Source organism: Colobus angolensis, unplaced genomic scaffold (genome assembly GCF_000951035.1).
Source record: "Colobus angolensis palliatus isolate OR3802 unplaced genomic scaffold, Cang.pa_1.0 Scaffold221, whole genome shotgun sequence".
Taxonomy (NCBI): domain Eukaryota; kingdom Metazoa; phylum Chordata; class Mammalia; order Primates; family Cercopithecidae; genus Colobus; species Colobus angolensis.
In genome coordinates, this window is record NW_012115389.1 from 410,131 (window position 1) to 432,716 (window position 22,586).

Genomic DNA, 22,586 nt, shown 5'->3' on the forward strand with positions numbered 1-22,586 from the left:
TACTGAACCGTCAGTGGGATTGTCAGAAGCCTCCTATTTCACCTGCTTCCAAGTCTCACTGATGGCCAACTAGGAGAGATTTAATTTGCATATTATTCTCCAGACTTCTTCTACACCTCGTGTTTTTAAAAACAGCTGTATTAAGGTACATTTTATGTATCATAAAGTTCACACTATTCAAATTTGCAGTTCTTCCATTTTTGGTAGATTTACCGAGTGGTGCAACCATCATAGTAAAACAGTTTTAAATAATTTTTATTGTACCAGTAAGATCCTCCATCCCTATTTACAGTTAATTCCCACTGCTAACCGCAGGCAACCACTGTCCTGCTTTCTGTCTCTATAGATTTGCCCTTTCTGGACATTTCATGGAAATGGAATCACACAGTCATCAGTGATCACTTGTGTTTCACTTTCGCTTAGCAGAATGTTTTCAGGGTTCATTCGTGTTTCAGCAAGTGTCAGTGGTTTTCTCCTTTTCATGATTACATAGCATTTCATCGTATGGCTGTGTCCTACTCTATTTAGTACTTGATGGGCATTTAGGCTGTTACCAGTTCTGCGTTATTATGAATAACGCTGCTGTAATGATTTGCACACAAACCTTTGCATGGGCATTTGTATCCGTTCCTTTTGGATAGGGGTAGAATTGCTCAGTTGTATGGTAATTATATGCTTACATTTTTTAGAAACTGCCGAACTGCTGGGTGTGGTGGCTCACGCCTGTAATCCCAGCACTTTGGGAGGCTGAGGCAGGCTGATCACGAGGTCAGGATATCGAGACTATCCTGGTTAACACAGTGAAACCTCGTCTCTACTAAAAAAAATACAAAAAATTAGCCAGGTATGGTGGCGGGTGCCTGTAGTCTCAGCTACTAGGGAGGCTGAGGCAGGAGAATGACGTGAACCCAGGAGGCAGAGCTTGCAGTGAGCCAAGATCGCGCCACTGCACTCAAGCCTGGGCAACACAGAGAGAGACTCCATCTGAAAAAAAAAAAAGAAACTGTCAAACTTTTTCACACTACCTTCTGAATCTCATTTTAACACTTTATTGTTAGAGGAAAAAGATTATAGTTCGTTCATTCATTCATAAAATGTATTTGTTTATTTTACATGTACTTAGTCCATACCTTATAAGTAATATGTATGAACAACACAGTTATTACCTTCAAGGTACTCACAATCCACTGGAGAAGCAGACAAACAACCAGATAACTAAATACAGTAAAAGGAATGTGTTTCTTCTGAATTTAAGACTAGATTTGGAAAGAGAAGTTTGCACAATGGCCAAAGGATGGGTTTGATACCTCTGGCAGGAGAACAAGTTTTTTATTACATCAGGATTTCGAGGGAAACTTGCAGGTACCCATATAGAACCTGGAGGAAACCTTTTTTCTTTTTTTTTTAAGTAGAGACAAGGTCTCCCTATGTTGCCTGGGCTGGTCTTGAACTCCTGAGCTCAAGTGATCCTTCTGCCTAGGCCTCCCAAAGTACTGAGATTACAGGCGTGAGCCACCCCATTTGGCCACCTGCAGGAAACTTTTTAGAAAGTTAGGAATTGAAGAAGAAGGATCTCATTCAACAAACTCATTTTAGTTCGTATAATAGGCAACAAGGGATCTGGAGAAGCGTAGGAGGAGGAAAAGGAGGAGGAAGAGAAGAAAACTGTCATTCTCTCAGGATTTGCCCTCTGTGATTGTCATTTTTGAAGCATTTTTTTTGCAAGTCAAATAAGCAAGGACCATTTTTGACACAAATTATCCGTGATTTTGAATATAACTCAACTGTCTTCAGAATACAAAAAAAAAAAGCTTCTGCTTTTAAAGTGATAATTTCCTGTGGAAACACTAAGGTGTTTTCACCCAAATTTATTTAGGCTCCTATTTAAGGGAATCTCAGCTGTTTCACTTATGCAGAAAAGGAATCCACCCAAATGAAGATTTACCATTTATTTTTTACATTGATTAAATTTAATTAATTATTATTATTATTTTTTTGAGACACCTTCTAACTCTGTCACTCAGGATGGAGTGCAGTGGTGTAATCACAACCCATGACAGCCTCAACCAATGGGCTCAGGTGATTCTCCCACCTCAGCCTCTCAAGTAGCTGGGAATACAGGCATGTACCACCATACTCGGCTAATTTTTATACCTTTGTAGAGATGGGATTTCACCATGTTGCCCAGGCTGGTCTTGAACTCTTGGGCTCAAGTGATCCTTCCACTTTGGCCTCCAAAAGTGCTGGGATTACAGGCGTGAGCCACTGAGCCTGGCCAATTTTATTTTTAGATGAATAAAAATATTACTAAAAGTGTATGTAGGTATGTTACATTTTTGTTGATTGATTTGTGTATTATATCATTATAGATTTATTGTACTGAAAATGAGTTTTCTAGAAACTAATCATGCCATAACTAATCATGCCATGCTGATTCTAATTCAGCTCCATGGAACTATTGTTTTTTCTTTTTTTATTATTTTATTTTTTAATTGTTTTATTTTGTTTCAAGACAGAGTTTCGCTCTGTTTCCCAGGCTGGAGTGCAATGGTGTGATCTCGGCTCACTGCAACTTCTGCCTCCTGGTTCAAGCGATTCTCCTGCCTCAGCTTCAGCCTCCTAAGTGGACGGGATTACAGGCGTCCACTACCATGCCTGGCTACTTTTTGCAATTTTTAGTAGAGATGGAGTTTCACCATGTTGGCCAAGCTAGTCTCAAATTCCTAACCTCAGGTGATCTGCCTACCTTGGCCTCCCAAAGTGCTGGGATTACAGGCGTGAGCCACTGCACCTGGCCAGAAGTATTGTTTTTCCTTTGTTTTTGATTTTTCTGTTTGGCTTTGGCTAAATGGGGGAGGGGGAGAGATGAAATTGTGGAACTAATCAGGGCTTGATTATAAAGGGTCTAAATCCTCTGCTGAGGCATTTAGAGTTGACCCGAGGGCAACTGGACACCATGCAGGGTATTTAATCAGAACAGTGCCATGAAGAATGCTCATGATGTAAAGATTTGCTGTGACTGTGGCTGTGATTTGGACACTAAATTTGATGAAAGGGCAGAATTACAGAGAAGGAGAATAGTTTAGGAGACTTTTATAGTAATTCAACAAAACATTAAGGGTAAGTTGAAGGAGGCAGTAGGTTATAATGGATGGATTGAAGACCTGTGGGCAGATGCAGCAACAATACAACTTTGAGTTTATGTGCATGGGCACCAAGAAGGGAATGGAAGAGTTGGGGATGTCTCTCAGATGTCCTGTTTCGGCAACTGGCTAGAAAGTGATATTGTTCACTGAAGTGGAGAACACAGGAGAAAGGAATAGGCATTTTATGGAGTAAGATAATGAGTTTGATTTTGGATTTGTTACTCTTGCGGGGCCCATGGGAATAGGCTTACTAGGCAGCTGGAAATCTGGGGGAGGAGTTCCTGGATTGAATCCCAGTTTGAGATATGGCTTTTGGATATATGTAGACAGTGGTGATACAAGGTATGGGTTTTGGATATGTGTGTACAGTGATGACAGATGAAGCCATGAGAGTGTGTATGATCATCCATAGAGAGTTTTGGAACAAAAGGAGAATAAGTCTGTGGACAGAACTCTAGGGAACTCTGACATTTAAGAAATAGACAGGAGAACAAGACCCCTGAAAGAGAAGAAGGCATAGTTAGAGAAAAAAGGGGAGCAGCAGTAATGTGTTGTCAAAAAGGCCACAACAGGAGGGTGGCTCCAGAGGGAGAGAGCAGCTATAGCGCCACTTAGAGTTCAGTTAAGTGAGGACTGAAAACAGTAGAGGGGATTTAGCAACATGGGCAGACTTTTGGTCTCTACGGTTTCCCTGGAACATATGGAAATGAATGCGAGGAGGAAGTAGAAACAAATGCTGAGTCTAAGTGATTTTTTTCTTTCTAAATTAATTATGGAAATTTACATAAAAACGCCTTACCCTAACATAGATTCTTAAAATTGAGATGAAAGTCATACAACCTAACATTAACTACTTTAAAGTGAGCAATTCAGTGGCATTTAATACATTCACGACATTGTGCAACCTCCTCATCTATCTAGATTCCAAACATTTTCATCACCCCAAAAGGAAACCCCTCACCCATTGAGCAGTTGCTCCCTGTTTCCTACTGCCTAGGCCCTGGGTAGCTACCAATTAGCTATGTTCTGTCTCTCTGGATTTCCACTTCTGGATATTTCCTATAAATTGAATTATATGAGAGACAAGCTTTTCTGTCTCGTTTCTTTCACTTAACACAAGGTTTTCGAGATTCATCCACATAGCATGTATTAGTACTTTATTCTTTTTTTAAGGCTGAATAATATTCCATTGTATAGATACAGCACAATTAATTTATCCGTTTGTCTGTTAATGGGCATTTGGGCTGTTTCTACCTTTTGGCTGTTGTGAGTGCTTTGTGAACAGGGCTGCACATGTATTTGAGTACCCTTTTTCAATTCCTTTGGGCATACAGTTGAGCATCCGTAATCCAAAAATCCAATCCAAAATGTTCCAAAATCTGAAAGTTTTTGAGCACCAACATGATGCTCAAAGGGAGTATTCATTGGGTGTTGGACTTTCAGATTTGGGATGCTTGACTTGTTTGTACATGCAAATATCCCCAAATCAGAAAAATTCTGAAATATAAAACACTTACAGTCCCAAGCATTTCAAATAAGGGATACTCAGTTTGTAGATCTAAAAGTGGAATTGATGGGACCTAACATAGTTTTTCAAAACTATACTTTTTTGCAAGGTTGATTGAGAATCCACAGGAAGCACTGTGTGTTGTACAGAAAGTTGACTTAGTCTGTGTTCTCTGAATACCTTATATTCTCTTTGAGAATCAGCATCCAGTAATTAAGCAGCCTATCAAGAGAGAAGCTGCATATATATAATATACATATGAATGAATACATATTCATTCTGTATACACACACATATGCATAAATAATGTTTAAAGAAGAGAGTACCCATTAGAATTAAGTTTTGAATTTTTTTCTTTTTTTTTTTAAGACAGAGTCCCATTCTGTTGTCCAGACTGGAGTGCAGTGGTGTGATCTTGGCTCACTGCAACCTCTACCTCCCAGGTTCAAGCTAACCTCCTGCCTCAGCTTCCCAAGTAGCTGAAATTACAGGTGCCCACCACCATGACCGGCTAAATTTTTTTTTTTTTTTTGTATTTTTAGTAAAGACAGGGTTTCACCATGTTCACTGGGCTGATCTTGAACACCTTATCTCTAGTGATCCACCCATCTCAGCCTCCCAAAGTGCTGGAATTACAGGCATGAGCCACTGCACCCAGCCTTGAGTTTTGAATCTTATAAGAAGAAGGCATTTCAGGTGAAGAATTTAGATGAGTTGAGTCACATAAGAGAGAGAAGATGGGCATAGGGTTGGATGCCTCACTGTTTAATTTTTCCGAAGAAAAGAATGCAAGTTGCACTTTAGTTGACAATAAAGGAAAGAGCAGAATGATCAAGTAAACTAAAAGCACCCATGACACTAACTTAATAGCTAGCCGACTTGTAAAATTAAGATTGTATTTTTGAAATCCATTTTTACTCATCTCCCAGTAACCACAGACTCATTTATGTTTAATCTTGTGGATTCTATTTCTCTACTCAGAGACATCAGTGTAGATGCAAGAAGATTTGAATTCTATGGGTGACAAGCAATCTAGCTTCATCGTGGCTCAGTTAAACTTTATTTGTAAAACATAGATTAACAAATTCTTAGAGAGGTGGGACAGTGATTATATTTCCTATACATGTTTTTGCTGATGTAAAGTGACATTTATGCTATGTCCTCATAAATGTAATTTTCTTTTACAGTCTTTTCTTTGTAGAAAGAATCCCCCAGAATCAACAATGGGACTGAGGTTCTGAAAGATGTAGCTCTGTGATTTAATCCCCAAGGCCCTGCCTACAGACTTGGGAGGGGAAATAATGTGTCTTGAGTGACTCTTAGCTGTTTTGTTTATCTGAGCTCATTTAAGTCATAACAACCAGTAAGTGGTCGATCCATGATAGGAATGCAGATTTGCTAACTCCAAAGTTAGGGCTCTGGGCACCATATATATCAAGAATGCGAGTTAGGTTTCTTCCTATGTGCTAGCTGACTAGAGTAGTAGGAATAGAAGATGCTGTAGATGCTGATGGGCTCAGCAGACATAAGACTCTGTTTGGGTAGCTATGTTTTCCATGGAGACAGAAGGCGGGTGGAGGCAGGTCCTATGCCTGCCATATGGTAACCATCCCTAAGCTGTGTCATGTCATGTCACTTCTCATGGAAAGATTCTGAGTGACTTATCAGGAGAACATTAATTTTTCTCATGAACTGTGTATCTGGGACACCTCCATGGTGATTCAGGGTGGTATCTCTTGATTCTCCCTCATTTCATTTATACCATCCCTATTCCATGTACATGATCTCAATACACTAATCCCCAAGATTGATGCATTCATTCCTATTTGTGGTATGTGTTTGTTTCAGGCAGAGAAAGCTGATGGATTTGTCAACCTGCCTGATTTCACTGTGGAAAGAGCATCCGAATGCAAGAAAAAACAGTAAGTTGTCTCTCATCTTCCACAAAACTCTGAGCCAGGATACTATCTCTTCATAATGTTTACCAAGTGATATGGTGATTTAGAAGTGAGTGAAGGTAACATTGGAATGTCTGAGATTTTGGAGCATTATGGGTTGGCACCCTACATAGAAATAGAAGCATTTAACCTCTCATTTTCTGGAAGTTTTGTTTTGTGGAGCAGATGGATTTTAAAACCCCCATGAAGCCTGGGCATGGACTGTTGTTGATGACTGTGTCTGTGATGGAATAAAACCCCTCCAGGACTGGCAGGGAGGTCAGATGTCAAGCTTCAGTTCTAGTAAAGAAAAGAACAAGCAGTTAAATAGGACTCACACGAGTTGCAGATATGCCAGCAAGACCAGTTTCTCTTTCTTAGTTCATGGAGTTAATCAGATGCACCCTTGGAATTGAATTTTCTGAGATGTCTTAAGCTTAGAGATTACACTCTGATCTAATTTAAATTCAAAAGATTTGAGAACTGACAGGGACCAAAAAAATCACCAGCTCATGGTCCTGGTTTTCCTGAGAAGGAAACAGCCCAGAGTCTGTGACCTGCTTAGATCTCATGAGAGGGCTGGCTGTAAACCCAGGTATCTAGACTTTCATTCAAGTGCTCCTCCCATGATAGCAGGCTGCTATATTTTGCATATGTGTCCATTTTCACCTTTTTCTTATTATTTCTTCAACCTTTGACATCTTTTCCAGTCTTATCAGAAGAGGGCCTTCCTTTTTGTCCTATGTTACTAGTTGCAGCAATTGAGGACTTTTAACAAGATTAGTAAACTGGTGTTAACTTTAAGTCTTTGCCTCTGTGGTGTGGTTGCACATGTCCAGTGTTGATTCTTGTGGTTGGAAAATGATTGGCTATTTACAAAAACCCTGGCCTGTGCTGTGCTGCAGGACTTCCTGCCTAAAGGTCAAAGTGGAAGTACTTCTTGTTTGTTATCTTCAATGTTTTCTACTTTTCTGTTATACTAAAATCTATTTCATATTTCTCCTTTACTAACAAAGGATGCCTTGGATAAGATTAGTGGATGTTCCATACCTGATTATTTTCCTATAAAAATTCTTCTGTATATTTGATTGAAAGTGAAGAAATATCTTGCTTGAAGTAGTTGTTCTGAATATTTTGAAGTGACATTTCTATCACTTTAAAATTGAATTTATTGTATCTTTATAGCAAAGCAGTTAGCAAGTGAGAGGAAAAGGATATGCCTATATATTTTAAATGGAAACTACTGACTAGCTAAGACTCAGCCCTGTTCTGGATATTCTGACATAAAAAATTGACTCTCAATTCCCTATACGAAATAGAGACTAGACAATAGGTATTTAATATTACCAAATTATTTTTTGTAAATTTACGAAGAAAGCAGACAAATTTACGAAGCTTATATTTTACTGATTTACTTTCAGACCCATTGTTGACTATAAACACTAATTTTTTATGTGTTTGTGCTTTTCCTCCTTCAAGTGCTTTTAAGATCAGCCATCCACAGATCAAGACCTTTTATTTTGCAGCTGAGAATGTGCAGGAAATGAATGTGTAAGTAGAGGAAACTGTAACCCAATCCTTAATGGGAGTGTACTTAACTTTGGTTAGGCGTTGGAATTTTAACCATATGTTCATATCAATTATTGTTTTATTTATTTCTGTTACTTTAAGGATTAATTTATTTAGCACTTGCAATGCCTTCATTCTTCTCTAGTATTTGGAAACAGTTTGGAGAATTACACATATCAAAGTGGCTATTTTAGGAAGAGGCTGTACAGTTCCTCTCAGGGAACCACTAAGTAGAGAAAGGAGTGGACAGAAGTCATTAAAAGAACATGTTAAAAGGAGAATAAGCATCACAAGGAGAGAGGCTTGAAAGTATTATGTAACTGATCTTGCAACTTTCAGAATTCTACATGCAAAATATCTCTATAGCATTTAATATATGCTGTGTGATTATCGTGATGATTCATGTATTTATCACTTCTCCATGTATTGTCCCGAACATTTTGCAAAATGTCTTTGCTCAGAGTACATTGAACTTAAAATTGTAGATTCCTAGCTCCATTTGCCAGGTGGTCTGTGAAAATAAGTGGGTTGTGTGTAGAGTACAACCTGCTCTACATCATTCCTGATGGTTTAGATTCAGGTGTGATCACCAGAGCTGTTATTCACTTATTTATTTATTTATTTATTTTTGAGACAGAGTCTTTTTCTGTTGCCCAGGCTGGAGTGCAGTGGTGCGATCTCGGCTCACTGCAACCTCTGCATCCTGAGTCTGAATGATTCTCCTGCATCAGCCTCCCAAGTTACAGGCATGCATCACCATGCCCAGCTAATATTTTGTGTTTTTGGTGGAGGTACGGTTTCACCATGTTGGCCAGGCTGGTCTTGAACTCCTGACTTCAAGTGATCCACTCAACTCAGCCTCCCAAAGTGCTGGAACTACAGGCATAAGCCACCTCACCTGGTCAACAATGGCTATTTGAATCAGGCTGTATTTGAGGTGCCAACTGGAGGTATCAGAAGGCATTCTATTTAATTTAGCCATATTTTCAGAATTCTTAGTGTCTCTTATTATTTCAAATGACCGATTGAAAATATGTTTATGGAACGCCTACCACGTGCCCCATTGCAGCAGATGGTGGGCAATGGCAATGAAAAAACCACACATAATTCCTCCATTCATAGAGCTTACGCTTAATCTGTTTTACTTGTAATGATTTCCTTACCTATCTGCCCTATGTAGTTCTCTTTGCTCTCTTGCTCTAGAAACATGAAGGAAAAAAGCAACTGTCTTTCACCAAACGTGTGCATGGGCACGCGCGCGCGCACACACACACACGCACACTCTTCTTCAGTAGCTTTGTCCAGCTAGAAGGATTCTCATCTGTCCCCTATCTTCACCTCCCCAGCATCACCCTCCAGGTGAGGACAGAATGGTTTTGTACTGTAGAAAGTTGGGAAGCCCTGTGTTAGAAATAACAAGGCAAGGAACTGACAGTTGAGTCTTCCAAACAAAGCTTTGATTTACTTGGACAAAGAGAGAAGTTGTTTCTACCCTTTTTCTAGTTTTAGCTTTTTTCTCCCTTTGGTTTTCTTAAGCATCTAAGAAAAATAAGAACAGATACATGAACGGAGAGGATGTTAAAATCTCCACATCAAAGCTCTTTACTTATTTTTTTTATTTGCATCAGTTGCTAAATCCTGTTGGTTAGCAAAGCTCTTGCTGTGTAAGTGGGATGTGGAAGGCACAAGGTCTTGCCCACTGGCACCTGGAGCCCTGTGGTAGTGAGGTCAGTCCGCCGCTGAGCCTCAGTTCATCCCAAATGGTCCTTTCTGGTCTTGAATGGCAGTGAAACAGTGCTGCCCGCCTCTCCCCTGCCCAATACCTCCTGCTGTCCTGGCTGTTGTTTAAAAGCGCCTTGCATCTCCAGCTTCCATCCCTGGTCCGTCCTTCCCACTCATTCTGTGGCTGATTCCTTGCAAGTAGTTATCCTCTCTCCAGCAAGAGGTGAGTGAGACAGTAGCAGAGAAACCATTGGTTCTAAGTGCTTTGTTTGTTACCTAGTGAATTTTTCCTCCTACACTGTAAGGTACATTTTTAAACCAATGAAAGTGTGAGACCCTTCCAGGTTTATCTGAATCGGCTGTATTTCATGCAGGTGTGCTCTGTAAATCCCACATCCCCCTCCTCACTACCCCAGTGTTTATTTAAATTTCCAGTTTATTTATCTTCCAATTGTATGTTCTCCCTTTGCAGAAACCTACCTAGTGGTAAGTCGAGTTGCATGGGTAGATATGATAGATATACTTCATCCTGTTGGCTGTGAAATCAGAGTCTTTCACAGCTATTATTGTCAAGATCTTATCGCCTGTCTATGCTATGAAGATCTGTTCATTTTACTTAAAATTCTTTTAGGGGTTATCTTTCAGCTGACAAACAAGATGCAAATTGAAATTTGAACCTAAGGTGTCTGGACTCCATGTTTTCGAATCTCTTAGTGACCTTTAGACTTGAAAATTGTCCATCCGGCTAAATGGTCCATTTTGTCTGGGCCTGAAATCTATAATAATTTCTCATGTTTATAATATCATTATAGAGTTTCATTATTCTAAAAATGACTTTTCTAGTAGTCAACAATGCAACTTCTCCCTTCTCCCACGAGATTATGCAGATGACAGAGATTTACTTTGCAATAACACATGAAGAATGTCGGTTCTTACTGATGCAGTCGGTTTAAGCTAGGAAATAATGTATCTGGGTATTACTTGGTAAGATGAGAGGTGTGGGGGAAGGAGTGGGTAGAGTTTGGAGTGATGAGTCCTTGTTTTAGAAGTTCCTCTCCCTGGGCAACTGCATTTCTGGATGGTGACATTTCTCTCAGGGACGATGAAGGGAAATGTAATTAAGTTTAGTAGAAGCTCCGCATGTTCTGTAGTGAGTCTCAATTCAAAAGTATAGGGGTAAGTAATTAAGGGTAATGAAAGAGTTGGTTTCTCAGCAAAGACGGGAGCTGCCTTTCTCAGACACTGTGGAAAGAATGCTCTTGTTTTGTACATCAATTTCTTAACACTTGTTCTCCTCCAACACACACACTCACGTCAAATTAATATACAACAAACTCCCAGGAAACATCTGTCATTTTCTTTTATGTAAATATAAGTCCTTTTGTGCATCCATCTACTTAGCCACAGATAGACATTTTCCTGCTGCCATGATGTTTTTTAAAAAAAGTTCTTAGCAAAGAAGGTACTCTAAGCCAGTGGATCCTAGAAAGAAAACAGTCAAACAAGATTCTAAACCATCACCAGTTTTTCACAGCAAGTAACTAATGGTTGTAATGAAAAGGATGTAAGTTTTGCGTAAGGGCTGAGAAAAATATTTTCTTTATTGTCAACAGTCTTCTATTTTGCTCTATTTCCAAGTTTGGGAAAGGAGCTTAGAATGCCTTTTCTTATTTCAGACACTCAAGTGAAAACTATTTTTTTTGTCTCTTTAAAGAATATTTTGCCTATTTCACTTTTAGATGCTTTTTGGGGGTGGGGGAGAATCAACTTACACAATTATGAACTAACGTATAAGCTAAAAATTGTTATTCTGGTGTTTTTAAAAGTGAACCATGAAATGTGTTGTGTTTTGCCTGGTCAGTTTTTAAAAATGAACTTTTAAATGCTTATTTTAGTTAATAATACATAAAATGTATTCTTGTTAGACAAAGCAAAAGACTTCCTATATCCTCACCTCACTTTCTAATTCAACTACTCTCCCTAGGGATAACCACTTTTTTTTTTCTTTTTGCTTTCATTTGCATTTATTTTATGCAGGATCAATACTCGTGCTGTGGGTTTTTGTTTCTTCAGTTTCTCATGGGCCACGTTTTTTTTTTTCCCCCATGCAGCCATCTCTTGTGGTTTAGGAACAATGTCTTCCTTTCCAGCGAGGATCATCTCCGTGTGGCAGAGGGAGCTCACATACAAATTCATCCGACCGTGAGCTCTGAAAGTACAGTGGCCCATCTTGGGTGTTTCATTCACCTGGATGTTAATTATCAGAGAATCTACATCGAAACCCTTGAATTTAGCATTACTCTTTGCACTTGTAAACATGTGCAGGAAAAATTGAGCATTCTTGTTGGGCCACCAGCCCTGTGTCCAGCCCTGTTGTTTGGCCTGTGCACACCTACCAACTCCACCTTTGGAAGGTTGGAATGGTACACATTGTTTCTGTAAAGTGACATCTTTCAGATAGCTTGGTGGGTTTTCATATATGCATACCTTTGATAGCCTAGGGAATTTCACAGATGTTCTTAAAGTGAACACAAAGATTTGAACCTCTTGATTTGGATGGTTTTATAGAGTTTTCTGGGTCAAGTGAATAGCAAACCATTTTCACAGATCACCTCAGGCCACTTAGGGGAAGAAGAGGGTTATCCACTTTTTTTTCTTTTTTCTTTTTGAGATGGAGTTTCGCTCTGCTGCCCAGGCTGGAGTGCGGTGGTGCAATCTCAGCTCACTGCAACCTCTGCCTCCTGGGTTCAAGCGATTCTCCTGCCTCAGCCTCCTGAGTAGCTGGGATTATAGGTGTGTGCCATCACGCCTGGCTATTTTTTGTATTTTTAGTAGAGACGGGGTTTCAACATGTTGGTCAGGCTGGTCTCTAAGTCCTGACCTCATGATCCATCTGCCTCAGCCTCCCAAAGTTCTGGGATTACAGGTGTGAGCCACTGCGCCCAGCCATCCACTTTTAACAGTAAGATTATATTCTTCCTGACCCTTTTCTATGCATACCAATTCATGCACATACAAAAATATATCGTTTTTGAAGTACAGTGGATCAGGCTAAACATACTGTTCTATGCTTGATCTTCTCAATTAAGAGCGTATTAGGGCTTTCCATTTTATACACATTTCCATTACAAATTTGGAAATTTGTAATTTCGAAGGCACAATTACAGAAGATGAATTTGTACATATATTTGTTCATATATTTTCCAGGTCATTACCAACACCCCCTACCCCCATCTTAGTCCTCTCATTAGCTTCATTATAACAGGAAATTGATAGAATCAGTGTTGATAGAATAAATAATTTATCCATTTTCTTATTAATGTTTTTTCTTTTGGCCATTACAAGCCTTGTTGGCAGTGAACATTCTGCCACAAATTTGTTTGTGTATAAGAAAGTGTGTTTTTGCAGGATTGATATTTACGATTGGAATTGTTGGGTGAAGGGGATGGATATTTAAATTTTTAATATTACCATTGAATTGCCTGCTCAGAATTGGCTGTATCAGTTTTCATGTTTAATTCAATAAAAGGTGACAATGCTTCTTTTTCTATTTCCTGCTAAATACTTGATATCAATAATATTTTTAATTTTTTTCCAATCTAGTGGTGAAAATATTTTCCTGTGTTTGAGTATGCATTCTCAAAATACTATTGAGGCTGAGAAAAGTTTTTTTCACATGTTATCTAGCTATTTGATTTTTCCTGTAAATTTCTGTTCCCTTATTTTGCCTATTATCCTATTGAGACTTGATAACACATTTTTGGGTTCCTATTGCATATCTGGGCTCTTTATTGGTCCAATTTTAAAGTGGCTACTAAGGAGTTTGTGATTATTATGGTGCTGAAGGTGATTTCTTAACAAAGGCTGCAGCTCATCTTTGTTCTTTAGAAACTCCTATTTTGTTTGTTTGTTTATTCATTCATTCATTCATTCATTCATTCATTGAGATGGAGTTTCACTCTTGTTGCCCAGGCTGGAGTGCAATGGTGTGATCTTGGCTCATTGCAACCTCCACCTCCTGGGTACAAGCGATTCTCCTGCCTCAGACTGCCGAGTAGCTGAGATTACAGGCACCTGCCACCACACCCACTTAATTTTGTATTTTTTTTTAAGTAGCGACGGGGTTTCTCCATGTTGGTCAGGCTGGTCTTGAATTTCCGACCCCAGGTGATCCGTCCGCCTTGACCTCCTGAAGTGCTGGGAGGCATGAGCCGCTGCACCTAGCATTGAATTTATTATATATTTTCTGTTAAAAAATAACAGGTACAGCAAGACCATAACACGTTGAGGGTTGCATAAGGATTCCTAATTATCTGACAGTTACACAGGTGGGAAGGTGCAATATTTATGGCTTAGTGCAAGTGTAGCATGCTGAATTGTTCATGGCTTGTTAATGGCCCAGTGCGAGACTAGAAGACATCAAAAGCATAGATTAATTGATAAATGCGTAGCACAGATTTTCACTGTCTCAAAATAAGTACAGAAATAAGCAAGATCTTCCCAGTAAGTGGAAGATTATTGAGTTAGGAGTATATGTCATAGATACACTTTGTGTTCCATCTTTTAAAAATTTGTGTTTCAAGATATCTTCCTAAGTAAACCCTTGAGAAGGAACTACAGTGGTCTGCAGTGATAAGCCAAGTTTGAGTTTCTGTCTTGTTCTGTTTTTGTTATTGATGTTTGATTGGAATTCATTGCCAGTAAAATGGTAAATAGGACATTTTCAATTTTTACGTTACATAAAATTCTTCAAGGAATTAACATTTTTTCTAGTTTAAAAATAGCTGTCAAATTCTAGCCAGATTTTTTTTACTGATTGACATAAAAATATTCCTGGATTAAACATGGATGATCTTTTTCTAAATTTTTTCTAAAATAAACTGACATTATTAAGACATTATTAAGAGTAATATCCAATTACTTTAATAGCCAAGTTACTAAATCCAGTGATAAAGGATTTAATGCTTGCTAAAAATTTCAAATGCACAATTACAGAAGATGTATTTGTTCATGTATTTGGAATACCTAATTTAGCTGCCATCATTAACCAACTGAGTAATGGGCCACCTCACATCTTACCTTACAAAAGATACCTTGAGTATGGAAAGTATTGTGAAACCAGAGGCCTTAGGTTTTGATGGCACAAACTTATGATGTTTCTGGAAATGTGCAGACTGATGGTAGAATCATTACCTAAGTTCATAACAAAGTCTGGGGGAAGGTGAATGGGTGGGAGGCTACTCTCTTTGGTCAACATTTGCTCTCTATTTAATTTTAGGTGGTTAAATAAACTTGGATTGGCTGTAGTCCATCAGGAATCCACTCCAAAGGATGAAGGTATGTTCTATTTTAAATTTCTGAAAATTTAGCAAGAATATTAGAATAGGTTGAAACAGGGTGAAAAAAACAATGTCAAGTTCTATGTATAGTCTGATCCTGAGGAAACATGCTTTGGCATTTAAAATGATCTGAAAATATGTGGAGACAGACATATTCACACAGACTCACCAACATGGAATAGAGCTTCCCATGCTGGCTATGAATCCTTTCCACACTTCACCCACACTCCGGCAGCTGTGGGCTTCATGACATCTCAAACAGTTGCTGATGCAAATGTTTAATTGCTCCACTTGTGGAATTCTTACTCATAGACATGATCTCGTCATGATCTGGTCAGATAACTTTCATCCCACTATTTCCTCCCTGATATTTTGATATTTCCACCAGATGTGTGCTGAGACTAATTACCCTAAGATTGTACTAGGAACCTGAAGGTCATATTGGGACACAGGCCATATTTTTAGCTCAGTTGGTAGCTTTCAGGGTTCAAAAGCTACAGGAGTCTAATTCTTAATGATGCAATTGCACCTTGGTGTTCAGAAGAGGGAGGATTTAGCTGCCAGGGCCACCAAACTCATAGTCTTTCTGAAATGCTCAGACCCCAAAAGGGCTTGGGAATTGGAAATAGGGAGTTATATCTTCTGATACAAAATCATAAAATCTTAGAGTGAGTTAGAAATGGGAAAGTGGCAACTTCATTTGAAACAATAAAGGGGTGCAATGCAATACCCATGAAATCAGTTGTGTCCTAACCATTTTCTTGGTCCTCTTTTCCATAAAATAAGCACCCATTGTCTATTTATAGATTGTGAGTTAGTACAAAACTACACACAAAACTTCTCCTTGTCCTGGTATGTAAGGCCTTCTATGACATGGCCTCTACCACCTTCCAGCTTCGTATTCTGCCATATCCTGTAGGGTTCTCCACTTACTTGGCCCAGCCTGCTCCCTCAGCCTGGGACTTCCCTTCACAATTTGTGCACCATTGATGGTTTAGTGATCCTGCCAGTTTCAATTCACTATGATTCCTGTGATCAAAATTACCACCGATTTTGTGCTCTGTTGGTATTGTGACTCACACCTCTTTTGAGGAATTATTTTACTTTCCCCAAGCTACTGTTTGTCTTCTTCCTTCGTATTGGATGCTCTTTGAGCTCAGGAGCCCCGAACTGGCCATTTGTTTTGCCTCTTATGTAATTCCTTTGCACAGGTAGTTCATTAGATATGAACTTTCTGAATTGGATTAAAATTGCAATAGCCAGATGGAGATAAACCTCTGCTTGCATTGTAGGATAAGCGATGACAGCTTTAAAGCATTAAGCATTTTCATTTTTGTTATAGAATGTTACAGTGAAAGTGAACAGGAAGATCCTGAAATAGCTGCAGAGACACCACCCCCTCCTCACGCTTCCCAGACTCAGTCTTCGGTATGTACTGACATAAGTAGTCTGTTGGTCATCGATCAGATGTGTGGATGTCATTTCTTCCAATTGGGTAGGAAGTAGCTTGACCGATAAATTTTTAGAATGGGCTAAATTAAGATACCTGCCAATGAGCAAGCGCAATTTTCAGGGTGCTGATTTTGAGCCTTCTCCATAGCAACCCACTGGTATGATAAACTTGGTTTATTTGTATGTGACCCAAAGATGTACCATACTCAGAGGATTCATGAGAACGCAAAGGGCTTCTAGGTGATAGGCCGGTGCTTGCAAAGACTTGTTTGACAGTGTTTATTTATGTCCTACTTTTTCTCGGAAAGAATTTAAATGCCTTGCCTATGTGCATGTACTATAGCAATGCAAAACGAACTTAGGATGAAAAAACAGCAGAAATTAAAAAGGAGAGCCAGAAAGAGAGCAGGAAGTCGGGAGTGGGGTTAGTGCATTAAAAGTGCACACGGAGTGATTTGTGTATTCACTAGAGAGGAATTCAAATTTGATTCTAAGCTTTGGAAGCACCAAAAATAAGTTCACATTATTAATTAATGTGAAGTCTATGGAGAGTTACTTCCTATTTGGGTGCTCTTAGCATTACGGTAATGGCCCCGAGAAAGGGTCATACAATGATCATTGGGGAAGTTGGTTTATGGTTTTTACACCTACCATGTACCAGGACGTATGTAGGTGCTTTCAATGTATAAACTTAATTCCCCAAGCAACCCTGAGAAGTAGTATGATTTAATTTGCATTTTATTTAATGCATTGCATTTAATGAGGCCAAACACCTCCTCATGTTTGTTAGCCATTAGAGCTTTCTCTTTTGTGAAGTGTCTAAGTCTTTCCTACATTTTTAGCTGCTTCCTCCTCCTCCTTTTTCTTTATGAATGATAGGATTTCTTAATTTATTATTCTATATATTAGTCCTTTGTCAGCTATAGGTTGGTGCAAAAGTAATTCTGGTTTTTGCCATGAAAAATAATGCAAAACACACAATTAATTTTGCACCAACTTATTAAAAGTGAGCAAATCTCACTTTTAATCTTTTTTAAACTGTTCCACAATTTCTCTTTGTAAACACATGTTCTTGATTTTAACATGCCAGATTTATCCATCACTTTATTGTGGTGAATGCCTTTTTTTCCCCCTGGTTTCAAAAATTGTTTCCTATCCTAGGTCATGAGAAAGTAGATATTCCTGTTTCATTTCATGGTTAAGGAAACTGAGGTTCAGACTGAGGTTCAGAGATGTTGAGTGGCATGTTCAGATGTCCAGTGAGTGCCTGAGATGGGAATCCCAGTCTGTTTAGCTTTATAGGACCTGCTCTTTCTACTGAACCGTGACATCTGTCCATCGTAGACACAAATGATGACAGGTTCTGACAGTTTACAGTAGCTCATTCACTTACCAGACCTTTTCTGCCAGAATTTCTGCTCAGTGTGATAATTTTTATCTCGATTTTGTTTTGCAAGTTCCTAGATTTAAGGTATTATTTTGATTGTTTAAATAATGACCTCTACTGTTTTTTTCATGCTGTCAGTGGAGAATTGTGGTCAGTTTTCTAATTTATTTGGCTAGCAGCCAAGAAAAGACATAAATATTTGTTGAATAAATGTTTATTAAAATATCTGTTAAATATGATTAGCCAAAATTAAGCAAGATACAAATACAATTAAACTTTGAATATGGTAAAATTTAGAACAATTTTTGAACTACATTTATAATATTATTCTTTCTCAATATATTCATAGCTTCTCCCTAGTGTAATTCTTCTTCTTTTTAAAAATCAATTTTGGATTTTAGAAAAAGCTTTTATTTTCTTTATATCATTCAAACTTAATGATATTGTCAGACCTTACAATGTTTCCCAGCTTTTGACAACTTTCCGGTTAGATTACCCTTTAATGCTTCTAAAGACGTTATCAACTTTGTATTGAATAGGTCTTCAAACAATGTTCCTTGTTGTTGATTTAAGAGAGGATTATGTCTTTTTGCTAAGTTTCTCTCTGTCTCTGTCTTTGTCTCTATGTCTGCCTCTGTGTCACTCTCCTGTTTTAACCTGTGACATGCAAATGTTTAGTTGTTCTCCCTCCATTTTTTCCTCAAGTTTATTCTCCCTCACACTGTGCCCACCAATATACCTCTTTTATGATTATTTAGTTGTAAAATACTGACACTTTCAGTTTTATAATGGCTAACTAGTATCCCAGGTTACTTTGCTACGAGCATTGTCAGGCATCTAGAACCCACCCTGGTGAAATAAAAGCAACCGAGTAGCCATATCACGGAGGGCCTTCTAGAACTCTCCCTGGTGAAATACAGGCAACCAAATTGCCTTCTTAGATGATGGATCATGGCTCAATTGCATTATGTAATGACAGTCTAACCTGATGCACAATAGAAGTTCAGGGAATACTTGATTTAAAACAAATAAAGAAGGGATACTCATGAGGCCAGTAAGTTAGGTCACTGAACTCAGAAGGATCTTTCAATTTTCTGAATCATCAATCAAGTGTTATTTTTTTAGAAGTTCTAAGTTGAGCATTTTTTGGCAGGCCATTTATGCTAACATTTTCTAAAGAAATATATTGGAAATAGTCAGATAAATGTTGAACAGTTAGATTTTTTTTCCCCTTAGCAACAGAATGTGTTCCTCCTGCTCACATATTTCCCAGGCAGATTTTGTTTTTGTTTTCTCTTGTTTCTGAAAAACAGATATGCAAGGCACTTGGTTAAACTAACATTTAGGCTTTTTATTTAAGCAGATGAAATAAAAAATATATATATAGTAACTTTTTTTTTTTTTGAGACACAGTCTCAGTCTGTCACACAGGTTGGAGTGCAGTGGCATGATCGCAACTCACTGCAGCCTCACCCCTCGCTCAGGTCATCCTCCCACCTTGGCCTCCCAAGTAGCTGGGACTATAGGTGTGCACCACCATACCTGGTTAAATTTTTGTGGAGATGGGGTTTTGCCATGTTCCCTAGGTTGGTCTGTGGCTCCTGAACTCAAGCAATCCACTCACCTTGGCCTCCCAAAGTGCTAGGATTACAAGTGTGAGACACTGCACTCAGTCATAACTTTTATCCAGAAAGCAAATTGAGCTAGTGTTTGGCCCAATACAGTATAGGCTAGCGATGACTCAGGTATACAAGCCTAGGGGCAAAAATATTTTTTTCCCAAGTTTTTGGTTAAAAAATTATTTTGGGTGATGAACTTTCATTTTGTTATAATGAACTCAACAGTATAAAATAATACTATTTTGGAAAATTATCTCAAAAAAATTAAAAATCTTGAAAATATTTAATTCAGGGTCCAATCATTCTAATTGCTATAGAGTCAAGATAAGCAATGAAACCAGTTTGGATTTCTGCTTCTAATGGGCTGAACGACATTTCACAAGATAATAACATATCAGGAAATCTTCCCTGAGTGAGGAAGAGGTTTTTATGTTATGTTCCTTCTTCCTCTGAAGGGTTCAGAGAGGTGATAGTGGAAAGAACATCCACTTATTCTCAAAGAAGTTGCAAGTGGGCAGCTTTTAACAGGCTTATTGAAAGGGCTCCAAGTAGATGCGAGACTTTTAGTTTCACTCTGAAAGACAATCTCTAGAAACCATTATCTGTGATTCCTTTAGTTTCACAAAAGAGCAAAAAAGGAACCAACTTTCCATTTCAAATCTGATAATTTTATAAGCTACAAAGTGAGTTAAGAGCTATAAAAGTCACTAAAAATCTACTCCACGTATTTTTCCTTCAAGTTTAATTTTTTTTTGAGATGGAGTCTCGCTCTGTCGCCCAGGCTGGAGTGCAGTGGCTGGATCTCAGCTCACTGCAATCTCTGCCTCCCGAGTTTATGCCATTTTCCTGCCTCAGCCTCCCAAGTAGTGGGGACTACAGGTGCCTGCCACCGCGCCCGGCTAGTTTTTTGTATTTTTTAGTAGAGACGAGGTTTCACCATGTTAGCCAGGATGGTCTCAATCTCCTGACCTCGTGATCTGCCTGTCTCAGCCTCCCAAAGTGCCGGGATTACAGGCTTGAGCCACCGTGCCCGGCCTTCAAGTTTAATTTTAAAAAAGCATCATGAGATAACCTGGTCTATGCTTCTTGGTGTATTCATTCATTCAGCAAGTATTTATTGAGAGTCAGAGTTCTAAATACTTGGGACACATCAATGAATAAAGTGGACTGTGATTCATGTTCATCATGGAGCCAAACTTCTAGTTGAGGGAGACTGTTAATAAACAATCCACATAATAAGGAAAATATATGCTACGCGAGAAGTGGACTCCAATGAGCCAGAATGTGCTGGGGTAGATATTGGATTTGTGGCAAAGAATAGAGGAGCCAGGACAGGCCCGACTGAGAGCTAAGATCTGAGCAAAACCTTGAAAGGTGGTGTGAGAGTCAGCCAAGTGGATATTTGGGGGAAAAGTTTTCCAAGCAAAGGGAACAGTGAGAGTCAAGGTCTCCTTGGTGTGTAGTACTGCAGGGAGCCCTCTGTGGCTGAAGCGAGGTGAACCAAGATGAGAGTAGTAGAAAATGAAGCCAAAGCATAGTGGTAGGCATGTCGTGGAGGGCCTATGGACCAGTTAAGGACTTTTGACACCTGAGTTGTTTAGGCAGACTTTGAAAGGTTTGAGCAGAGGAGGGATGCAATCAACTTCCATTTCAAATGGAGCCCTCAATCTGCTCTGTGCAAAAGACTCTGGGAGGTTGGCATAGAATCAGAAAACTAAGAGGGAGTATACAGTAAGCTATTGCAAAAGATGGTGGCGATTCCATCAGGGAATGGCAGTGGGGTGGCAGAGAAATGGAATGGTTAGATTTTGAATCCATTTGGAAGGTAGGCCTTCAAATAGGCCGATCAAATATGAGACAAACAGAGGAGATAAATATTTATAATCCCAGCTTCTAGCAGCTTATGCAGATTATTTCAACCTAACAATCCTCACATTTTGATGTTTTTCAGAAGTAGTTTTTTAAATACTGAAATGAGGGGAAAAATCAGTTAAAATAAACAAAAGAAGCAATAAGGAAAAATAAATCCTACAAACCGTGGCCCTTGGGCAGCAACAGAGGAGGAAGTCAAAGTTTTCACCAGCCCGAGGTGGTGTATGGCTTGAGCCCCAGAGTTCAAGACCAGCCTGGGCAACATGGTGAAACCCCGTCCTTACAGAAAAAAACAAAACAAAACAAAACAACAAAACAAAAGTGTAAACACAGAAAGAGGTGAGATTAATTTTGGAAATTCACATTTAATCTTAACAAGACATCTGGAACAGTTGTCTACCAAAGTCATTTGATTATTCAATATCTGTACTAAATGAAAGAACAGGAATGCAAGTGGGTAATTGGGTGAAAAAGGTAGAGAGAAAAATTCACCCTTTCTCCTCAAGATTCAAAAAATGATTGTGAGCCATATGGTTGAATATCTAACTGATTTTAAGACTTGGCTAAAATTTGTCTTTATATTTTTGCCTCTGACTTTAACAGCTCATCTTCATGGCCTGCTCTCCTGGCAGTCAGTCACGCAGCCTGGTGGCTGTCCCCCAGCCTCTCTCCTGCCTTCTGCTCCCACTGCCTAGTTGAGGCCTTCATCAGCCCCAGCCTGAGTTGTTGAAATAACAGGCTATTTTTCTTTCCCCATTGAAGGGGTGGCCTGCCCCTCCACACCTGTAGGTGTTTCTCGTTAGGTGGAACGAGAGACTTGAGAAAAGAAATAAGACACAGAGACAAAGTATAGAGAAAAAAAAGTGGGGCCCAGGGGACCAGCGCTCAGCTTACGGAGGACCCACGCCAGCACCGGTCTCTGAGTTCCCTTAGTATTTATTGATAATTATCTTTACCATCTTAAACATAAGGGAGTGGCTGGACAATAGGATCATTGTAGGGAGGAAATCAGCAGTAAGACATATGAACAAAAATC

The 22,586-nt window shown here is 39.0% G+C and overlaps 1 protein-coding gene across 2 annotated transcripts in view; it reads left to right on the plus strand.

The window, feature by feature from the left end:
* The window catches only part of IPCEF1 (interaction protein for cytohesin exchange factors 1), a 206,556-nt gene that overhangs the window by 130,440 nt on the left and 53,530 nt on the right, over positions 1-22,586 (plus strand). For both annotated transcript variants that reach the window (XM_011943742.1, XM_011943741.1), the window contains 4 exons: positions 6,502-6,575; positions 8,070-8,141; positions 15,160-15,218; positions 16,563-16,648. In XM_011943742.1, the coding sequence (XP_011799132.1) occupies positions 6,502-6,575; positions 8,070-8,141; positions 15,160-15,218; positions 16,563-16,648 (291 nt within the window). The remainder of the gene's footprint in view (positions 1-6,501; positions 6,576-8,069; positions 8,142-15,159; positions 15,219-16,562; positions 16,649-22,586) is intronic.